Source organism: Chamaea fasciata, unplaced genomic scaffold, assembly GCF_029207755.1.
Source record: "Chamaea fasciata isolate MVZ Bird 193981 ecotype frontalis unplaced genomic scaffold, bChaFas1.0.hap1 SCAF_9, whole genome shotgun sequence".
Classification (NCBI taxonomy): domain Eukaryota; kingdom Metazoa; phylum Chordata; class Aves; order Passeriformes; family Sylviidae; genus Chamaea; species Chamaea fasciata.
Genome location: NW_027094094.1, coordinates 14,440,673 through 14,461,454, shown reverse-complemented (window position 1 = coordinate 14,461,454; position 20,782 = coordinate 14,440,673). Strand labels below are relative to the sequence as shown.

General features: G+C 38.4%; 1 protein-coding gene across 1 annotated transcript in view; it reads right to left on the bottom strand.

Annotated features, from left to right (window-relative positions):
• Window positions 1-1,903: 1,903 nt before the first annotated feature.
• LOC136293658 (gamma-aminobutyric acid receptor subunit pi-like) overlaps window positions 1,904-20,782 on the bottom strand; it is a 47,027-nt gene continuing 28,148 nt past the window's right edge. Inside the window, exons 7-10 of the mRNA XM_066190588.1 lie at window positions 18,648-18,785; window positions 9,044-9,196; window positions 7,993-8,186; window positions 1,904-2,511 (exon numbers count right to left, since the gene is read on the bottom strand). Coding sequence (XP_066046685.1) covers window positions 2,200-2,511; window positions 7,993-8,186; window positions 9,044-9,196; window positions 18,648-18,785 — 797 coding nt within the window. The 3' untranslated portion in view covers window positions 1,904-2,199. The remainder of the gene's footprint in view (window positions 2,512-7,992; window positions 8,187-9,043; window positions 9,197-18,647; window positions 18,786-20,782) is intronic.

The window sequence follows — 20,782 nt, the reverse complement described above, 5'->3', positions numbered from 1 at the left end:
TGCTCCTTACTTAGGGGAGCCTTTCTGACTAACCCCAAGGGATTTGGGAGTTTCTAGGGACAGAAACTATGTTTGAACAGGATAATTCAAATTATCTTCTTCATTCTTCATACACCACACTGGAAATCCACTGGGGACAATAAATTCACATGGAACCAAGTTTTATTTTTGAAATTAGCGATTAATGCAGAATTATGCAAAGAAAAATAATGAATAATCTGGCTATGCAGTCAATTCTTTCATGAAAACATGGGGGACTTCAGTGCATAACACTACTTACAATTAGCACATCAGTGGGAAAACAGACCCTGTTTTCAGCTAGTGCATTGTAAATATAGATGCTCAGACTTTCGACAGTTTTTAAAAATTATTTTTAAGGTGAATTGACCCCAAATTAATTGGAAGCTACAAAACTCTAAATGCTTACTTTATGCTTGCTGTAAATGTTAATTCCAAATTTAGTGTTAACACATGTGGTAACTGTTTGAAAAGATTCAGGAACAATATAAACTTCAAATTAAAAAACTAAGTACAAAGATTTAATATTTGTTTTCTGTTAATTTTATGGGAGTAAGGATTGGAAAGAGATCTAAAAGTCCAGTTTTACACTTCCAAGAAAAAATGTCATACAGCCTGTTCCTGAATAAAGGCTTAAGGTTAAATATTCAGTAGCAGAATGTTAAATACAAGAATAGTTGTTTTTGTTTTTTTTTTTGGTTGCCCATTAACACTGGAAGCCTTAGTTTGATTTCTTGAATGTATTTACTTTCATTTGAAAATCAGAATAGCCACCAGGTACCAAGAGGCGCTAGACTGTTCTTGAATTGCCTCAACAAGCTTTGCAAAAGGCATTACTAATAACAGCAGAGAAACAAATTTTCAGTAGTCAACCTTTAGAAAATAAAAATACTGAGGGGATTTTAGCGACCTAATAATTGCCTACCAATGTGCAATGATTTTAATGGATTCTAACAGTGTTCTTCACCGGCAGCACCCTGGTGATAAGGTGTGTCCATAATTCTCCATGTTAGGGGAGCTTTTTACTGCATGTGTGCAGTGAGTCTGATCATCAGAAATGCCAAGATACACAGTGCATAAAAGCACATGCACACACTTATACCTACATATGCAACAGATACATTTATTATGCTCAGGAAAAAGGTGTAATAATAGTTGCCTTTAAACTTCCATGTTTGCAGTGTAGGAGACAGGCTTGTACTATCTGTCAGTGAAGTAACTTGGAAAGACTGTTATGGTTTTTCATTACCTGTAACCATTCTCTCACGTGGGTCAACACTTTATCTGTGTAAAACTTCTCCTATTTTATCAAGAGCTATCACATATACAGGGTTTTATTTTCTATTCAAGAAGTTTTCCAACTTTATGTGATTTTGTTTTTAAACTGCATGTAGTTCAAGAGGATTTACTAAGCTGAAAATTGAGCATATCAAATTTTTCCTCTGTATAGTAGTTACCCAGGCAGTTGTGACTGAGCAGAGTATAAATGTCAGGATAAACTGCCATTTTCCATTAAGGATGGTGAACAACTAAATCCTCACTCAGGGAAATACATCTCTCTGGATGTAAGCCTTTTAGCTCCAGTCAATTTCTGTAGTCTGCCCTGCACTTACTGAGAAAAGCCATTGATGACTATGGGAGTTCTGTCTAAACATGTAGAAACATGTGACCTAACAAAGATGAACTAAGATTGTTTGGTTTGTTTTGGTAGTTCATGTCTCAAAACTGTTTCTTGCTACGTAGCAAAACCACTTTGATCTGCAATTAAACATTCCCTTATACAATGTAGAAAATGTACGCATTATTGACAAAACTAGAAGGAACTGAGTACAGAAAGCAGAAAACGAAAACAACATTTCATGGTTTTTTACATTTATTCAGTGGAGTTCAGAAACAAGAATAACTCTTATTTTACAAAGTTGAGCATTAAATATTAAAAAAAGGACTTACTGGCCTTTGATAAGTAGTGTCATATGGGACATGCATGCTAATACGAAGCCAGTTTTGGATGACAGACATTTAAAAGCAGAAAAGTGAGTTAACAAAATTTTCAGACACACTTGAAAAGGTGGCAAGTCCTTTTTATATCCCTTTATCCAAATATAGCTTCTCCATTTTCCCACAACTTCCCCTCCCATGTCTGCTTTCTATACTTTAAACTAATATTACCAACCAAAGTATTTAGAAATACAAATAATACACCCAATAAAGTACATTAATTATGATGAATGATAATGGGAAAGAGAATCTGGCGTAGTTGTCTATGTGGTAAGGATTTTTAACATGGAAGCAATCAAAGATACAGAAAAGTCTTTTCATTACGGACATTGCTGAACTACAAATACTGTGTTGACTCCTCTCCCTTTCCCTGTCAGTGCTGGTTTGTTTGCTTTTGTTTGAATCGGTCTTGTTCGTATTGTCAGGGGCACTGCAGCTGTTTGTCACTGCTGCCAGGACTCCGTTCTTCTCTTCCTCATCATCATCATCAATAATCTGATAGGGAACAAAACAGCAGGTACTTCAGTGAATGTTTCATCACCTGTTTACTTTAGAGCTGCAGCAAATGGGATTTTTCTCCTGACTCCTCCTCTGTCTCCTCTGTCTCACTCCTCGATTTCAAGGACAAGCACTTCAATACACCAGGCAGCTCCTTTCAGCTCTCATAACCTCCATTTACTGGGAAAACACTAACTTAAGCAACGTCATACAGCAAAAACTTTTGAAGAACTCAAAAGCAAATCTGGATTCGTTCAAATATGGACAAGGAACTTTACTTAAGATAGCAGCAAATCCCTGAAATGCACAGCAGTAAACTGCCTCCTGCTCAGGGCAAATACTGGCAAAGGTTAGTGCCCAGAAAGTGTGAAGGCAAAGCCCCAGCCTGGAGATGGAGAAGGTGGGGGAGCTGCCAGACCAGCCAGTTGAGCTGGTTGTACCCCAAATCAAGCACTCCAAGACACAAGTCACTCTCCTTGTGTGCAACTGGCTACTTCATTCTGGTACTTTGTGATAAAAATCAAATTACTTAAAAAAATAAATAGGGACAAGTCCCACCCACAGCTGATTTAATACTAAATAGCTTGTGATACTTCCTGTCAAGTCCTGAAACCCATGCTTTAAGTTCAAAGTTGTGCTAGTGTTAAGAATATTTTAATGCACTTCACTGCATCAAGACAGGTCTTTGGAGAATGTTGTATAAGCCTTCTGGTGGGTTTTGTTTCTTTGATTAGAAATGGCTCAGAGCCATAAAGCTCATGTATGAAATTTTCACCCTTTGAAGTCAGTGGGTTTTCTGTTACTGACTCAGAGGACACAGGATTAGACATCAGCTGCAGCTTCAGCTCTAAAACTTCCTTGGAATTTCTGGGGTATTTAGTTTGGCTTGGGATATTGCAGAGACACCAGCAGAAACAAGCTACAAAGTCTGGCTCCAATTTTGTATCTAAACTAAACCTCATTATGTACTCTTTGAGGAGGGGTCATTTTAATTCGGGTAGGCACATGTAATTTTAATTTTCTCCTGATATTTTTATTACCTCCCAAATCAGTAGGTGGCATAAATGTAAGACAAGTTTAAAACTTATTTGTGAAGTGTAGAATGCAGAATCTCTTTCTTCTGACCAACTTGCTTTTTACCATTTGCATCATGAGAAGAAACAGTTTACACAAGGACAAACTTACAAACGGTTAAGATGTACATCCCCATGTGCAGCCAGACAAAAAGCTCATTTAGGTATATCCCAGCTATTAAAGTCAAAGAAAGCTCATTAAGCCACCTAAGTGATCTCCACGCCAGTACAGAATTGCTTTTCTGCCCAGGGTGCATGTGTACAGCACGAGCCTTGAGTCTTCTTCATCTAAAATTACTGACACCCTTGAGAATTAAAGTGGAGTCTGGACAATGTCCTCAAACTTCTGTGAATGAGTGAAGCAGAACAAATGGTGGTAGAAAAGAGATTATTACAGCTTTCCACTTCCAATTAAAAAAAAAAAAACTGGGATATTTTATTTGAGACATAAATGTAGCTCAACACAATGTATGATCTTAAAAATACACAGTATCATCCCAAAAAACCTTGGTCATCCTCCACCTGGCCTCCCATACCTCTGTGTGAAAGGCAGGGATAAAAATCTGCCCATAAAGCATTAAGAGGATCAATCCAAAAAACTCCAGTCTGAACCTTAAATAATCCCCAGGGTAGTACTAAAATTCAAACCTTGAGTTTTTACTTGAGGCCTGACTCTGTTATAAATATCTTTCTCTTCTGCTTCAAAAAGTTCAGGCAGCTGAAGGGAGTGCTGGGGATGGCAGAGGAGCCTTTGTCAGCAGTGCCTGGCACTTGAAATGAGGCACCAGAGCAACAGCCTAATGAATGCACTCAGCACTTCAAAAGTTAATAAAATAAAGGAACCTGACAGAAGAGTCCTGACTTTTCCCCCCTACTTTCATTTTGCATTACAACATCTGTACTTCAAAACCATTAGGATTTGGGGCATTGCTCAGTTTAAGTCTATTTTTCTCTCAGGTAGTGCTGGCTACAAGTTGTTCAGAATTAGTTTTATTTCAGAGCATGAAAGGACATTGTGTACGTGCCACTTTTCCTTTCTCACAACTGCATGTGAGCAATTCCCAGGAGGCTGATGTGTTATTAGGCTGTTCTTCACTCCTTTCAGCTCCCCAAGGGGCAGCTCTTACTTAAGCAGAAAATCCCATAAGCAGTGCACACGTACAGGATTCTATTTGCAGAGCAACAAGGCAGGAATCTTGCAAAACAGAGGGGAGTTTACAGCGAAAGTGCTGTATCACAGAGCTTGGAAAGGAGAGAGCTAGGCTAGAAGCGAACCATACCTGCTAATTTATAAAAAACTGCAGTCTTCTAGAGTGGGATTATCAAGGGACTTTTCCAGATTGTTATGGAGAATTGAGCATGATGAAAGTCTGAGCTGGTTTACATTGTATCAAGTAAAGAAATTGTGTTGTGAGTGTTCAGCAGTGGCTCCAATTTTAAATGTCACAGTAGGTTTTTTTCTGGCAGCTGTCAATGAGGAAATGGCTAGCACTTAGAAGGGCTCTGTTTAGATACCAAATAGGTACCATCCAGGAAAGATGCTATACATCAGCCAAAAAGCACTGTCTATGACATCTGCTACTGTGGCTGCTGTTTAAGTGAAGTGTTTGCTGACATCCAAGAGACAATAGAACTGAGGAAATTTGTCACTTTCACTGGATAATAAAGTTTCTCAAGTTTAAAAATATTTCAACCAAGACTGTTGCATACCTGCAGCTTATGTGGTGCTCACAAAGACTGCATGAAGCTTGCACAGAAACACTACAGAGGCTGAACATCACACTTACAAAATTATTTTCAGTTTTCAAACGGTTCTCCTTTCTGCCTTAAAGTTCGAGGTTTAGGTAAAAGACAGAGAAAACCCAAGAAATATTTCTGTGCTTTGTAAGAGGGCACAACTAATGCCTTTGTGCAAAAGAGAAGAAACTCAGGAGAGGCATCAGAGGGTGCCTCTTAAAGCAGCCTGTTGTTCTGGAGCTGATGCGAATGGCACATTCTGCCTGACCTTCCTTGCAGCAGGTGGTTCCTCTGCTTTTGCCATTAGCTTTGAAGGTGTCTCTGTGGGTCCTGGTTCACATGACGTGAAACATTGCCAGAGCATGAATATGATGAGCCCTTTCACCAGTTTGTGTTCTAAACTGGAGATCTCAGGGGCTTCAGAAGGGTTTGATATGCCAGTGCCCAACTTCTTCAAAGAGCGAAGCAGGAAACAAGTGAGTACGACTAATTCCTATACAAGAGAGAGGGTGACATTTCCATTTCACCTCCCACATTTATTTACATAATTCTGAGTGCAAATTTTCTATCAGCTCACATACAGGAATAACAAACTGGGACGTGAGATTTCCAATTAACCTGTGTCCACAAGGGAATACGATAATGAGGACAACACATTTACAGTGACGATACTCACACATAAATTGCTAAGTACCTGCTAGACAGTGACATGAGATTTTAGCTGGTATGTTTGCCCTTGTGATGTGCTCGTTTTTATAACAAGAAATGAGAAATACAGGTCAGGTGTACTCTCCATGACACCCTGCTCAGGAAACGGTGCTTGCCCTTGGCTACAGCAGGAAAAGGACATAACAAGCATTTTCCTTATTCTGCAGAGTCACAAGCTGATCTAAAACCAAACAACTGTTCCTTCTCTTAGATCTCTATCTTTGTGTGGGCAAGAAGTGCATCTGGTTTGGTTCTTCACTCCTGATGCCCAGCAGAAGGCAGGAAAAATGCCTGAAGTGAAAGACTATTTCTTTTGATCATTAAGTTCATCACAAAACTTTCCTTTCTCATTTTACAGCTGTACCTCCATGTCCTTCCACACACATTTTTGAAGTCTAGAAGTTCCCATGTCCACCCCATCTGCAAGCATGAGTACCTGCTCCAGATGAAAAGGAATCTGACAGAGGCAGGTGAAGGCAAGGGCAGTATAAGTGTCCTTCACAGATCCAAAGATGCTTAATCATCCAAGCACTGAAACACTTTACTTTCTCTTCCAAACCCCCAAGCAGCTTTTTTTTTTTTTTTCCCTACACTATAAGGAAAATGACAACCACTTACTTCACAAGATGGATATGCTCACAGGGAATTGTCACTGATGTTACCTAGCCAACAAAAATTACTTACAGGCTTTCCACTCAAATTCTCACTCAAAATGAGTGTTTGCCCATTTGCAGATAATTCCCTGATAGACCCAACAACAGCTTTCAGCATATTCTTGTGCATTTAGAGGACCTATCTTTCATCCAAACAGCCAAAATCTCATATTAATTGATTAACTATCTAGACATAACCCCTCCACACACATATTGGCTGATCTTCAAAAGGTTTTGAAGCTCCTCCACCTGAGCACAATATCCTGTTTCTTGAGTATATTAAGCTTTGCTTAGGCATTTGTGATGCTCTGTTCTAATTTGGCTTAAACAGTTAACAATCTTTCTTCTTCTGGACATTTATCCCTACAGCACTCAACCAAACTTCTTTCTGCCTTTTTTTTTTTCCTTCCCGTTATCCTCATTTTCCATGTTTCACTTTTTTCTATTAATCCAGAAATTTCATAAGCTGCTTAAAATTTTCTTTTTTATCATGCATATTAGGTTCAGTTCCATAATTAAAAGCTGCAAGACAATCATCTTTCAGCTTCCTTGTGATTTTTTTTGCCTTGCTTATGAAAGCACTGCTATACACTGGAGATGGAAGATGTGACAAAACTTCTTCATGAACCTGCCCTCATTATTTCACCAACCACCAGACTCAAAAATACCTATGTTGATTTAATCCATTTTTATTTTAAGTATATTTCACAGTATTTCTGAGTTGTGAGAAACTCTTCAGAGCCACAAAAAGCACTGTTATAATAATAATGCAGAAGGGAAAATGGATCCCAGTCTGAGTTCAGGTGCAGCTGTTGAAAGAGAAGGTGAGAGCAGGAGGCTGCAGGGACCTGATACACCCAGCACATGAAGACATTTGCCAAGAGACTGACTCATGTTCCATGTGCAGGTTTCATAAACTGAATGTGATAAACCCTTTTTTTTTTCCACATTGCAGTAGGATCAAGTCATCAAGCTCAGCCTAATTTTTGAACTGTGAGTAAATGCTATTGCCTGGGAGACAAGAAGTGCCTGTGATTTTTTTTGAGATATCCAGAACACTGATAAATGGCCATAAAGCCCATACAAAAGAGAGAAGGAAGAGTGCTTCAGTTTGTTTGGTCTCTTCCAAAAAAGCTACAGGTATACAAATATTTTTTCTTTTTCTAAAGATTATTATGTTTAACTGCCCTAATTCTAATAAAGAAACTACCTTAAATACAGTTACCATTCATGCTAACAGAATTCATTCTTTTTAGCAAGTGTAATTTAAATCCAGTTTGCAGGACAAAACCAAATAAATAGAATACCTTTGGAAGTTCCTTTGAGCTGAGTTGGTGCAGAGTGCAGAAATGAGTCACAGCATACTCTAACAGTGCTCCAAAGATGAAGCTGAAGCAGATACCAAGGTACACATCAATTGCCTTAATAAAGCAATTAGCATTTGGGAGTGAAGTCCTGGCCCCCATCATCAGTGTTGTCATCGTAAGGACTGTGGTGACACCTGTAGAATGGAAAAATATACATTCTAGTATAACTCAGATGGCACTGAGGGCCTCTACTGCAAGGACCCTACTGCAGGACAGTTTTCCTGGACCTGAAACTCCTAGGATGCCATAGCACTTAATGGGTCATGTTTAAGGAAGAAGACTTTAAAATTAACTTGTGACTCCTAAGTTAAATGCTAAAAAACAGTAACAGAAAATGTTAGAAAAGCTGAGAAGACTAGAAATTAAAATGAGAGAGATTTTGGTGTCATGGAATGGATATTTATGACTAACACATTAATATTGCAAATATATGCAAAAGGTCCCTTTAAAATATTCAGATATCCTTTTACTCACTGGCCTCATTCAATGTGAAATCCTTCTTTATCCCCTGTTCTGTAGGAGTGTTTTTCCATCCCACCTGCAGCCTGATCAAACCTGATTTGCATTCTTTCCCTTTCAGAATATCCTTTATTTGAAATTAATTATATTTAATCTCTTTTAATTCTCTTGTTATTCGTGTGTTAATTAGTATGTATCATTAGACCTCACAAAAGCCTCACAATTGTCTGTGCATGCTATGTATTTGAGTATGTTTAAATTATTTCCAAAATGACAGTTTTTTACTTTGCTTTTAGCAGCCTCCCCTGCCTGTAAATCTCCTTCCTGGAGTTGCCAAAGGCGTTTTTCTTAGTTAAAGGATAACAAGGCTTTAAGGGGAATCCACATGATGTACTGAGTATGGCAAACCCAAAAAGTAATTCCATAAAACTCAGAAGTGTTTGCAGCTTCAGGGAAGGTGCCAAGTAAGTGCAATAAGGAGGGTGTCATAATGATCCACGCTATGGTTTGGGTTGGTTTATCAGCTTCTCACCTATGCAGATTCTGGCTGGAACCGATGACTGGCTTATCCAAAACGATACCCAGGAGAGCACGACCAGGAGGATTGATGGTACATATGTCTCTAATATGAAATACAAGATGTTTCTCTTGAGTTCAAAGTGAAACACAAGTTTTGGGTAACGTCCTGTAGAAGGAGCAGGGAAAAAAGCAGTGTGAAGGTGCAATTCATGAAAAGATCTTTGAAATAACAACCTGTATTACTTGGGAGCACTAAAGTTTAACAAACAAGTTTGTAAAAATTAAAGATGGCACTGAATAATTCAGATTGAAGACTCTGAACTGAAGGAAACAATCAAATATGTAACATTCAGTCACCATATCCATATTATAGACACCTTGAATTGGAAATTAAATGAGATTAGCAAAGGAAGAAATAAATCCACCATGTTTCATTATATAACGCAAGGCAAGTAAATTTGAAATCACATATGGATTTAGCTGTTGCTATTCATAACAATGAATGAGCTACTGGAGTAGTAAGGATTGTCATTTCATGAAGGTGGCACTGGTTCTTACTTTTAACTATCTCACATATCCAGTTTATTTTTCTTTTCTTTTCATTTGCTATTGCTCAAAATGTGGATTGAGGGTACCTGCTATGAGATTGCTGACCTACCTCTTATATTTCACTTAAACCCAAGCAGTATCTTTGCATCCTCACAATCTATTTTTCCTCTGTATTAGTGCATTAGAGTGTTTGTGCTGCTCTGAGAAGTGCCACTGTTGTGGCACAAATTATTTGCTTCTAAGTGAGTGATTTACAGAAGATGAACTTTTGGGATCACAGAGCCAAATACTGTGTTTCATGAGGGGACAGCACACTCATAAGCAAAGCCTGAATTTCTTATCCAGCTCACTAACTGAGCAAAATTTGGCTATGTTGAAGTACATGATCTGAAATTGTTACCAGTTCAATGCATCACGGGAAAACAAAATCTTGCTTTTTAAATGTGCAGAAAAGACTTCTTGTTCTGAAGTTCCAGGTTACAAATTAAGTGCTATTAAGTTTTTACAAAGTCATTTTAACACCATTTGCATGTCAGCGAAATATCAGTGAGAGACTGATGCTTTGTAGTCAGACAGCTTTGGCTTCTGCTGTTTTAATATAAAACCTATTCTCTGGCACCAATGCTTGCTTCCAATGCTGCCTGCTGCGAGTCAGGACAGAACTACAGAACAATGAATTCACTTTCGCAACAACAATATAGGCACAGACAGGCTATTTGTGCATCCTTCAGGTGTGCTGTGAGACACAAAGACGAGCACTTTTAAAAGCTTGAAGTGCAAGCAGTGGATGCCAAGAAATGTCTTACTGCTCCCAGATGAGAAAAAGGATGGCTAAATTTCCATTTTTAAAAGCATTGTATATATTGCATCAAGAGAACAATAACAGGATTTTTAAAACAGAAAGAATTGCAAGACTATGTAGTCTAACCCTAATCACAAGCCACTAAATTTCCTTAATTATCCCTTGCTTTGAACTAAATCATTTTGGTTGGAATAGAGCCCACTTTTCACACAGACCTGAAAACTTAATCTGAGGATGTCTAGACACACAGCCTCCACCATTTCTCTTGGTAAATAAGAGAATGCTGTATGCTAAGAATGAATGCATAATTTCTAATATTAACTTGTTTTCACTTTTCTGCCACAATGACCATCTCTTCCCTACTGAGCTAAATAGTCCCCTGGTAGTTAGTTCCTTCTCCTTCCAAAGGTGAAAATGCACTGTATTTAGTGTTCTTCTTTGTAAATTCAGTATATTGAGATCCTCAAGTGTCCGACTGAAAGAAAAGGTACAAACATTACGCTTAAATTATCTCCATGAGGCAAGAGGTACAAATGTGTTTTACACCATTATCATTTTTACATAACAGGAGGAACATTACACCAGTGTACCACTACCAAGGCTGTGACTTGTTTACCAATACAGCTGTTTCAATAAATGTCATTTTGCTCACCAAAACTGATTTTAAGTGTATGAAGACTAAAGTAAAGCCCTCAAAAGTCAGGGAGTGAAAAACTTACAGATGACTGGCCTTACTTTCTCTGCACTCATCTGTGCTCTGAAATGAGTACAGTGCTATGGAAAAGCACTGAGTCTGTACAACAAAAGGCTGCAGCACAAAGCACATTTAGGGAAAGAGAACTGGATACTCCACAAAAGCTGTTTGTGTTGTGCTTCTGTGCTGACCACAGGGGAGGATGTGCTGCCATGTGCCCAGCAAAGGGGAGTGAAGAGACCAGACCATCCTTCCTGCAGAGTGCCACGGGTACCTGGGATTTCCTGTGGTTCAGCCTTAGAAGAACTCATTGTTAAGAAGGAAAACGATCAAGAACTTGTTGATCTGAAACAGCCAACACAGCCATACAATAAATAACACCCTCTCCTTGTTAGTGCCCTACAGCTGTATCTCTGCTTACCTCACTATAAAAGTCAAGTGCATACATGGGAAGTTAGTTCAAAATATCAAATTGAAAAGCCACAGTTTGCAATTTCCAAGTTTAGACAAGTCCTTTGAATATTCTGGTGTTATTATTTTTTCTGATGCCAGAAATTTCTGAAGTAATGTGAACAAAGAGAAATAGAGATGTAACAGCTTATAGCTTATATGTAAAAGCTGAGTGGCTTTTGGGGGAACAAAAAAGAGGCACTTCTCTAACCTTAAGGCTTTCTTCTTGCCAGAATCCAAAGACATGGACATGATAATAATAGTGTCAGCATTTCTCCAAAGAGCTCAGAAGAGCTTTTATAATGGAAATTTTGAAGCAACCTATATATAGAATTCATGAGAGCTCCTCCTGTAACAAACTGAAGGAAGCAGTAGTTGAGAAAAAGTATTCAGTGCATACTTATCATGCTAAGGAAATGAGCAATGGGATAAAATGAAGATAGGGAAATATTGCAGCGCCTTTTTCATCTGCACCACACATGTACCAAAAGTTATCATCTTTAAAAAGAACAGATTTATTGCTCCTGTTGCGTGAGCTGCATATGAGAGAGTAATGCTGTATCTCATTGCCTTTGACTGGCATATCTGAGACCACAGGGCCATCAGCCAGACCAAAACTGAAACAGGTTCATGAAATCCTAGTCCTGACTTTACTAGAGTTAACTCAAGTACAGCTCAAATTAACTCCTCAAAACTGTCAATTTTGTCACTTGCTTGAAAACAAAACACTTGCATTAAAACTAAAATACGTTTTTTTCTTTCAAGTTTCTGGCCCATGACAAGTGTCACCTCAGTGTGAGACTGCTCTGATTTAAATTTGTTAACATGATAGAAATAATTTCTGTGCAGATATCTAACTGCAGCAAAGGCACAGCATTTGCACTTACCAAAGTATTGAATTACTCTGTGTAGCAGTTTCTCAGATGAACCTGAACTTCAAGGACTGTCAATACATACACTCTAAACATACCACAAGGTGAGGTATTCTACTTAGGTGACCCCACAGCAAAAGGACATTAAGCTGAGCAATTTGGGCTTTACAGAATTTACGAGAGAGCAGAAGTAGACAGAAGCTCGAAGTCGTAGATGAAGAACAGACCCAAACAGCAGATGACAGTCTGCATACCTACTCTAACCCTCTCTACTGCTAAGTACCCTAAAAAATAGAAAAAGGTCCAGCTGACCACTGTTGCTACAGTGTCATAAAGATTATACCTGCACAGGCTCTTTCTCAGTAGTTATGCAGTCCTAGATCTAGGTCTGAATCAGATCTTTCTGAAGGCAACAAAAACTATTTTATGTCATTTTATAACTTGCCATTGAAACTTGGCTTTTGGATTTTAAAATTATATTCTAATTTATGGTTCTGATTATCAGACACTTTGCATAGACTTGCCACTGATGATTCTATCAACAATAACTATTGCTGCACTGCTAGACAAATACATAAACCTAAACAAGCTTCCTTTTCACCCTAGGTCATTCATTTTCTGAAGATCCCATTTTTCTGTGGCGTCTGTCACCAGCTGATGGCAGAATGCTGCATCTTTGACCTTTTCTTTAGCACCTCTGACCAGTGAATGGTCGCAGCAGAGGGAACTAAGGAAGAACTGATTATCTCTAAATGCTGTCAGCAGTTCCTAATTTCCACTCCAAGTGTTTTGGGATGGGACCATCTTCCCCACAACCCCTTCCTGTGGACTATTTGCTGAACTCTACTCCAGTAAAAGACTGCTCCCCATCCCTCTTTACGTAAGAAGTACTTTGGTGTCCTGCACAGGGGTGTGCAGCCAGGCACAAACAGCATCCTTTTCTCTCTCATGAATTATTAATGCTAACCCCTTGGGTGTCTGCTAAAATGTGTGATGTACAACTCACACAAGCACGTCAGTGTAGTTCTTCCAGTGCATCATTTCCTTCTCATCTTGTATCTTTTACGGGCAGAGGACAAGAGAGCTTAAAATAGATTTTACTGGTGTAACTATGCACTGAAAATGTAGTTTTCAGAGTGCAATTTTGTTACTGCTTGTTGACAATTAACATAGGCAGCGAGTAATCAGAATGTCCCCACTTTTCCATAATAAATAAACTGTGCAACTGAAATGCAATTCTCTGACTGCTGCAGGATGCTAAGGGTGCTAATATAAATTGCTTATATGTTATTACAGCTCACTTGTCCCTCCCTCAGAGAAAAAAACAGTTTTCCCTCCATCATAGTCTAGATCTTACAAACTACCTCTCTTCTTACTTGCTTTTCAGAGGTGAACTAAAGGAAGTGAAAGTTCAGGCTGGCCATCTCAACATGTGTTTCATCTTCAGGAAAATGCTTTCCAAAAAATAAGTTCGAAATTCAGATTTCCTAAGAATGAAACAAACCCTTTCATGTAGTGCATGTGTGGACATATATTTATCCGCTTAGCTTACCTAAAAAAAAAAAAAAAAAATTATGCCACTGAAAGTTTCGTAAGTGCTCAGGTGTATTTATGTCTATGCTATAAAGATCTTCAGAGGAGTTAATAAAAGAATGCCTCATAATACCCTTGATATTCTTTCCATTCATTCCATTTCCATATGGGTTTTTGTAACTATAACTTTTTCAAAATTTCCAAAATTGTTTTCTTTCTAAACTGTTCTACATTGCAGAAGTATCTCAGAAACAATTCACGATGGAAAACATCAACTCAAGTGGAAAAGCTTGTTTACAAAGAGGGATGCTATGAGCTCAGAGAAGTAAATTGAACATAACATGGTAACAGATAGATATGCATAGGTCATTGTTGGAATCTTAGGTGAGGCTGACTGAAGACCCACCAAGTAAGATTATTACTGAATACAGCTCTGGGTTTCTTTCTGAGCCCTGTACGGCAAAGAATATGTTCCCAAAAGTAACAATTGGAGAGCAATTACACACAATAAAAGAACAGATAAAGGGAACGGGGGAAGTTATTCACTGCACCATACCTCACAATGAAAACTACTGAAAAACCTAGAAAAACTTGATTATTAACTAAATAATCTCCTGAACCTAGGGAGACTGCCGATGAGACTGTAGGACAAAGCAAGTCAGTGTTTCTCTTTAGAAAGAGACTGTGACTGATGAACATACACTCTTACACAAACTTTATATAATCTACATATAGTTTGTACACATTTTGATTTCAGATCACTAATTATAAATGAGAGCAACTCCCCGCTGGCTTAGCTGTGACATCCCCCCTGAGAAGCTGATAACAGGCAGTGGCCAGGGGACCACAGAGCTTCTGCACTGCACAGCCACACAAGGGCTGAGAGGCCTCTAGCCCAAGGAGGCTAAAGCAGGATTTGAGACAAACATCAAAACCCTGGCAGCAACTGCAGACAGGAACAGCAGCCAGCTCCCTTTGCAGTCTTTTTACAGAGCAAATATCTTGTCTTTGTGCATCAAGGAGTAGAGATTTAATTTATGCTTCTGTCTCATCTTTCCTTGTGTTCTGCCAAAATAATACCGTCTGAGTATGACAATTTGTTGACTTGACATTTCCAGAGTGGGGACGTGCACCAAGAGCCCTGCCTGCCTGACATGTCTCTCCCTGCCTCCTGGGCTGAAGACTCAGCATCAGACTAGACCTGAGCAAGATGAGCCTCTTCATTCCTGCTGCTGCCAAGGACTTGACAGGAGGGCAGAACAGTGAGTGCAAGACTTAAGGAAAGATGCTGGGAAAAAAGCTATCAACAGGCAATTAGCATGAAGTTTTAAATTATGTTTTTGCTTCTTTCTTCAACTAAAAATGGAAATTGAGATTAATTAGCTATCGCTTGCTGTGAAAATAGAAGCATGTGCCCAAAACTGTTCCCTAACATGATGACATACCATGAGTGTGTTAGGAGTGGAGTTAGCACGTTGAAGAACAGGATTAGAGTTCAAAAATATCTCACCAACTATTACAACCCAAGTAAAACAATGGAATTCAACAAGTATGAAGTCCTGCACTCAGATGGGAGTAACCAGGTCCCAGAGCTCAGGGAATATGTGGTTACAGGGTAAAAAAGGAGTCAGAGAACTAGGAGGAATCACAAGCTGAACAGGTTCAAAAATGCATGGTAATTTTCTGCAAGAAAGGCAAATATCAGCCTAGAATGGATAAAGAGGAACAGACTTCACAGAGCACATTAAACAAACGCTTCCATCCTTAGAGGATATCTAATGGGACCCCATTTTTGGGTGCTGCATATCAGCAAAGAAATGAGAATTCAATGGGAGTACAGTAGCAAAGACAGTATATCTAGAAAATTGCTTATATGAATTAAAAAAGATAAAAATTGTTGGTCTAAGAACAGATATATCAGTCTTGAAACAGTGAAAAGGCTGCTGAAAAATAGAAGGACATTTGTATTCAATATCCACATAATGGGTTTGAAATGCAGCAAGGGAGATCAAGATTAGACATGAGGAAAATATGCCTGTAATAAACACCAGGAAAAAAAATCATCTAGGGAGGTTGTGAGGCAGATGCTTTGGAGGTTTGTCTGACTTACTCCTAGAAACATCTGTCAGGAAGTAGGCTGCAGATATAGATGACCTTGCCTTGTGACATGAGAATAGATTAAATGATTTTTTAAAACGTATTTCAGCCTTATTTCTATGATTATTTATACAAAAAGCGGCACTGTAACAGTCCTTCATAGCTTTTATGTTTTTCCAGTAAGAAAAGCAAGCTTTTATATTAGTATTTATTACTCTGAGAATGCAGGTGGTGTTGGCTGGACAGCTAAAATAAAAACCCAGCACCCACTGATGTAGATAACATGGTTTGGGAGTCTAAGAGTTTATCAGTGTATGAAGAATGAGGATTATACTTAAAGACATGTAGGAAATGGTTCTAACAATTAAATTACCCATGTCCAAAATGAGATTGTTCTGTACCAAAACAAAATCAACACCAAACCCCAGCCAGAAATCTAGCTAACATTATTCAAAGTGACTATTATGCGATTACAATAATGTGATTACTATTATGTGACACATGCTGTTCTACAAACAAGATTAATCCACAGTGTCCTTTTCTTAAATTTACTGAAGTTACTTATGCAGGAATTTTTGCTGACTGCATTTTAAATTTGGCTCTGTCAGTGGCTGTACGTGAACTTGGGTTTTGCACTGCTATACAATATTTCACTTGCACAGCAGCTGTACTGTCTGTTCAAGTTCACAGAGAATCAAACCCTGATTGCTTTTTTTGCTGTGTTAGGAAATACTGCACACAGCTCTTCTCTCATAACTCTAGCTTTAGTCCTTTGAATTGTAGTGGTTATTAATAGTTTTTATTTATAACATAATTGTTATTTATAAGCTACTCTCATATCTATTAATGGCACTGAGGAAATGCAAAGCATCATTTTTCATTTCAAAATTGATTACACAGCTCCATAATCTGGTTGCTTTTTTCTTTTAATATGGCCTACAGTAGGCATTGCTTTCCAAAAAAACTGTAGAAAATAGCACCTAGTTCAAAATGACTTGATAGAAAATTAAGACGATTAGGAGATTAAATTTTAAAAGTACTGCATAGCATTTGATAATAAGGCTTTTTTTGAACAGAACTGGAACAAGCAGGAGTGAGAAATTTCAATCGAATTAATCTGTGTGTCTTAAAATGTATAATTAAAACAAAAAGTGGCTTTTGACTTCATACATATGCTTCCTGCCAACACAAAGGGAGGAAGACAGCATCATTTACTGGAAGAGGAGTACAGTTCATCTGATCATGCCTCTTCAACTCTGTTTGGAAGCTGGTTTTACTCTATTTAGTTAAACAACAAACAAAGCCAAAAACCAACCAACCAAAACAAACAAACAAACCACCAAACTTTTTTTGTCTTTAAACTCCTGATTCTGTGATAGAATGTGATAGGAATTAAGCAGGTTTCCTCTTCCACTTCCCTGTATCGTGAACAGGTCCTAATACCCTTCTAGGCAGAACAGCAGTAAAGATTATTCTTCTTTGATTGAACCTGATGCTGCTTACCCAGAAGCTGTAAAGAGGAGGAAGGCAAGCAGATGTCACTTACATAAGTAGCAAGAAAGTCTGTTACCCTAGCGCCTCCTGGTATGTATTTAATTTCTACTTTTACATCCATTTAGAGAACTTTGACTTCTTAGCCTGAATTGATACCTGAAATTAGATCACGACTTTCTCTGTGTTTTGTGCTTTAAAGCAGAAATACCCAATAGTGGAATAGAGAAACTCTTTTTCTGTGATTCAGAATTAGAAACACATCCTCTGGTGAAACTGCAGTTTTGAAGGATGTGTGTGTCTTGATTTAAAGATCACACCCTTGTGTGGGTGTGCTGACTTGAGCAGAAGAGAAACTTGGTACACAGTGAAGAGCAGGGATGAAGGACCTGAGAGTAACTCAAAGAACAAAAAGGTTTGGCAGGTCTTGAACTCCCTGAAAACCCTTTCAAAATCTCTGGAAAACAAACAAGAGCACACTGTTCCCTGAGGTCAACTCCTGCAGTTAGAGGAAACTTTCTACAGCAGTTTCCTAAGCTCAGCAGATGAGCAGGTCTGTGGAAACACTCTTGACCCTCCCCTGGGCAGAGGAACCTCAGGTCAAGCCATCTGCTCCCGGCTGCCCACCAGGCTGGGCAGAGGCTGCCACAGAAACAGAGCAACTCCTACAAGCAGTAGCCATGAAACTCAAATTCCTGCAGCTGTGAAAGCACCCAGCATATTCTTGGAATTTCCACAGATGAATAGAGGCGTTTGACTTGCCTTATAAAGCCAGAATGGCTGATCTGAGCTGGGTACCCCGAGGTCTCTGGTCTGGGTCTGTCTCCAATTTAAGTGCCCAATTACATGCTCCTCTTCCTTCACAAGAGCTCTCCCTGACATTATATGGAAGGAGCAGTAGATTCTTGTTCTTAATTCTTTAGATAATGTGTAGCCTCCAAGAAAACCTTGCTCTTTACATTAGCTCCGTCTCTGCTTGTAACTTTAAAAGTATTTATGGCTTCAAGAATGTAATTATTAGAACATGAAAACTATCATCCTAAACAGAAAGCAATGTGCTTAATGCTGCTCTGCTTCCAAAAGCCATAGTTCAAACTGCACCTAGAAGGTATTAAAAGGGTGATTTTACCTGTCTCATACACAGCTTCAGTTACAGAGGTAAAGTGGTCTTCTACTGTGTACTGTGCCAGCTGGAGTGTGTCCAAACCTCGAACTGAATCATTTCCTCTGGTCCAGTAAAACATGACATCATTGATGTTATAACCCCCTGTAGTGAGACACAAACCAACAATAGTGTTTATTTTATACAATAATTAATTTGTGTTGAGCACACTTATGGTTCAGCTGTTTCTTATTTCTGTGCCTTAAAGTACAATTGGACATAAACAATGAGGGGTTTTGGCAGATTTTAATGCCTGTTCATGAGAAAATTTCCAATAACATGCAAAGTCTTGTAAGTTAAAAGCCGACGGTTTTGGAGGTGGTCTTTTCATATCGTCTATTTCAGTATAAATGACAAACTAATAAAATAGATTAGTACCACCTGGTATTCTAAAGGCCAGAGCTAAGAAAATAGAGCTTTTATGAATTACTGCACTTGCCAGCATTTTGACCACATATGAAATGTGCCATGTGGTGCATCCCAGGATGCTGTTCCTGGGTGGAGTGCATTTCTCCTCATTCCCATAGAGATGAAGGGATGAGGAGAGCAGCAGAGCTGCTGCTCACTGATGCTGTGCTCCAACCTGAGCTTGAATCATCACTTGGGATGAGGTTTTGGCTGAGGAGCTCAGATACTTGCCAAGAACACCAGCTTAGAAGCTGAGGTTTCTGCAGGCTCAATAGCATGGCATCTTCAGGGGCCCCAGGAGGTTCCCTCTTAACCTTCAAGTAGTAATTAGGAGCTGGATGAATCATCTGTCAGAAGGCAACTGTGTTTTGCACACACTTGTCAGTGTGCAGCACAATCATAGCTAAAATACCTCTGTAGTTTTTCCCCATTATATAAAAGGCAGCCACTTTACAGACTAGTGTATATGATTAATTCAAGATTATGTTAATGTAATTTACATGTTAACCGGGAGCATTTGAACATCTTTTTTCTTTAGCTTACTTAGATCAATCATTCTTGTATTTGACAGATTTACATTGTGCGAGTTAATAGCTCAGCTTAGGGAACAGAAACATGAGCTGATGATTATTTTTAGACTTCAGTCAACTGTAAGTAAATTACAGTGAGACAAGAATGCAATACATTGCACAAGGGTATATGCTCCAAAAAGGAAAAAGCACAAGAATCACAGAAAAAAGAGATGCATTAAAACAAAAAAAAAGTGCCTTTTAGTATTTTTAAGTTATTGGGGCTTTTTCTTGCAATGGCAAAGCAGGATTGTTTTCTTCAGCCATCTCATGTAGGAAAAATAGGAGTTTATAAATGTTATTGCAAGGAAACATGGGGCTGGTTACCTATTAAATGACAATTTCTTCTGAAAATTCTTTCACTGGTCATTCTTTAAATATAAATTTGTTTTCACTATCACTGGCAGCTATATGAAAAGGTATCATGGCCTGGAATCTCTGCTCACATTATCACATTTATAGCAATCAAAGCCAAAAAACTTTCATGTCAAAAGACTAAGCCAAAAGCATGTGCATCCAAGCTAAGTTTTCAATTCCCTAAAACCACATGCTGGGAAATTTCCCAGATTTGTGAGATGTAAAATAGAAGCAATATTTTCTATAAACAAATGGTTGCATTGTCCTTAGTCAAAACAAGGAGGCTCACAGAAGCAGGTTTTATGCATGATTCCGGCCATGGATTCATTTTACTTCCTTTCAGTATAAATGAACTGCAGACATTTAAATAAAGTTTAAAGAACTGCAGAGTAGCACAGTAAATTCCTTTTTGTTTTTATAAGATATTCAGCCTTCTAAGTTGTGCAAGACAGGAGAAGTTCTTGGTGCCCACATGAAGGATAACGAGCATATCTTGAAAGGGAGGTTATTTTGCTTTTTTCCCAAAGTATTCTCCTTAGTGGAACAATTCATAGGTTTGGGTAATCCTTCCTATGAAAATTCCTTGAGTATAGTATTTCCAAAACTCTTAAAAATTTTTATTGAGAGCCTTCCCAGTAGTCAGTAAAGTTAAATAGTACAGTGCTCCCTCTGTGCAAAATTGTTCTTTATTCAAGGGATTAATATTTTACTAATTATAAAACATTTCAAAAGTTCATAGAGACAAAATCCTTAAGACCATGTTATTTG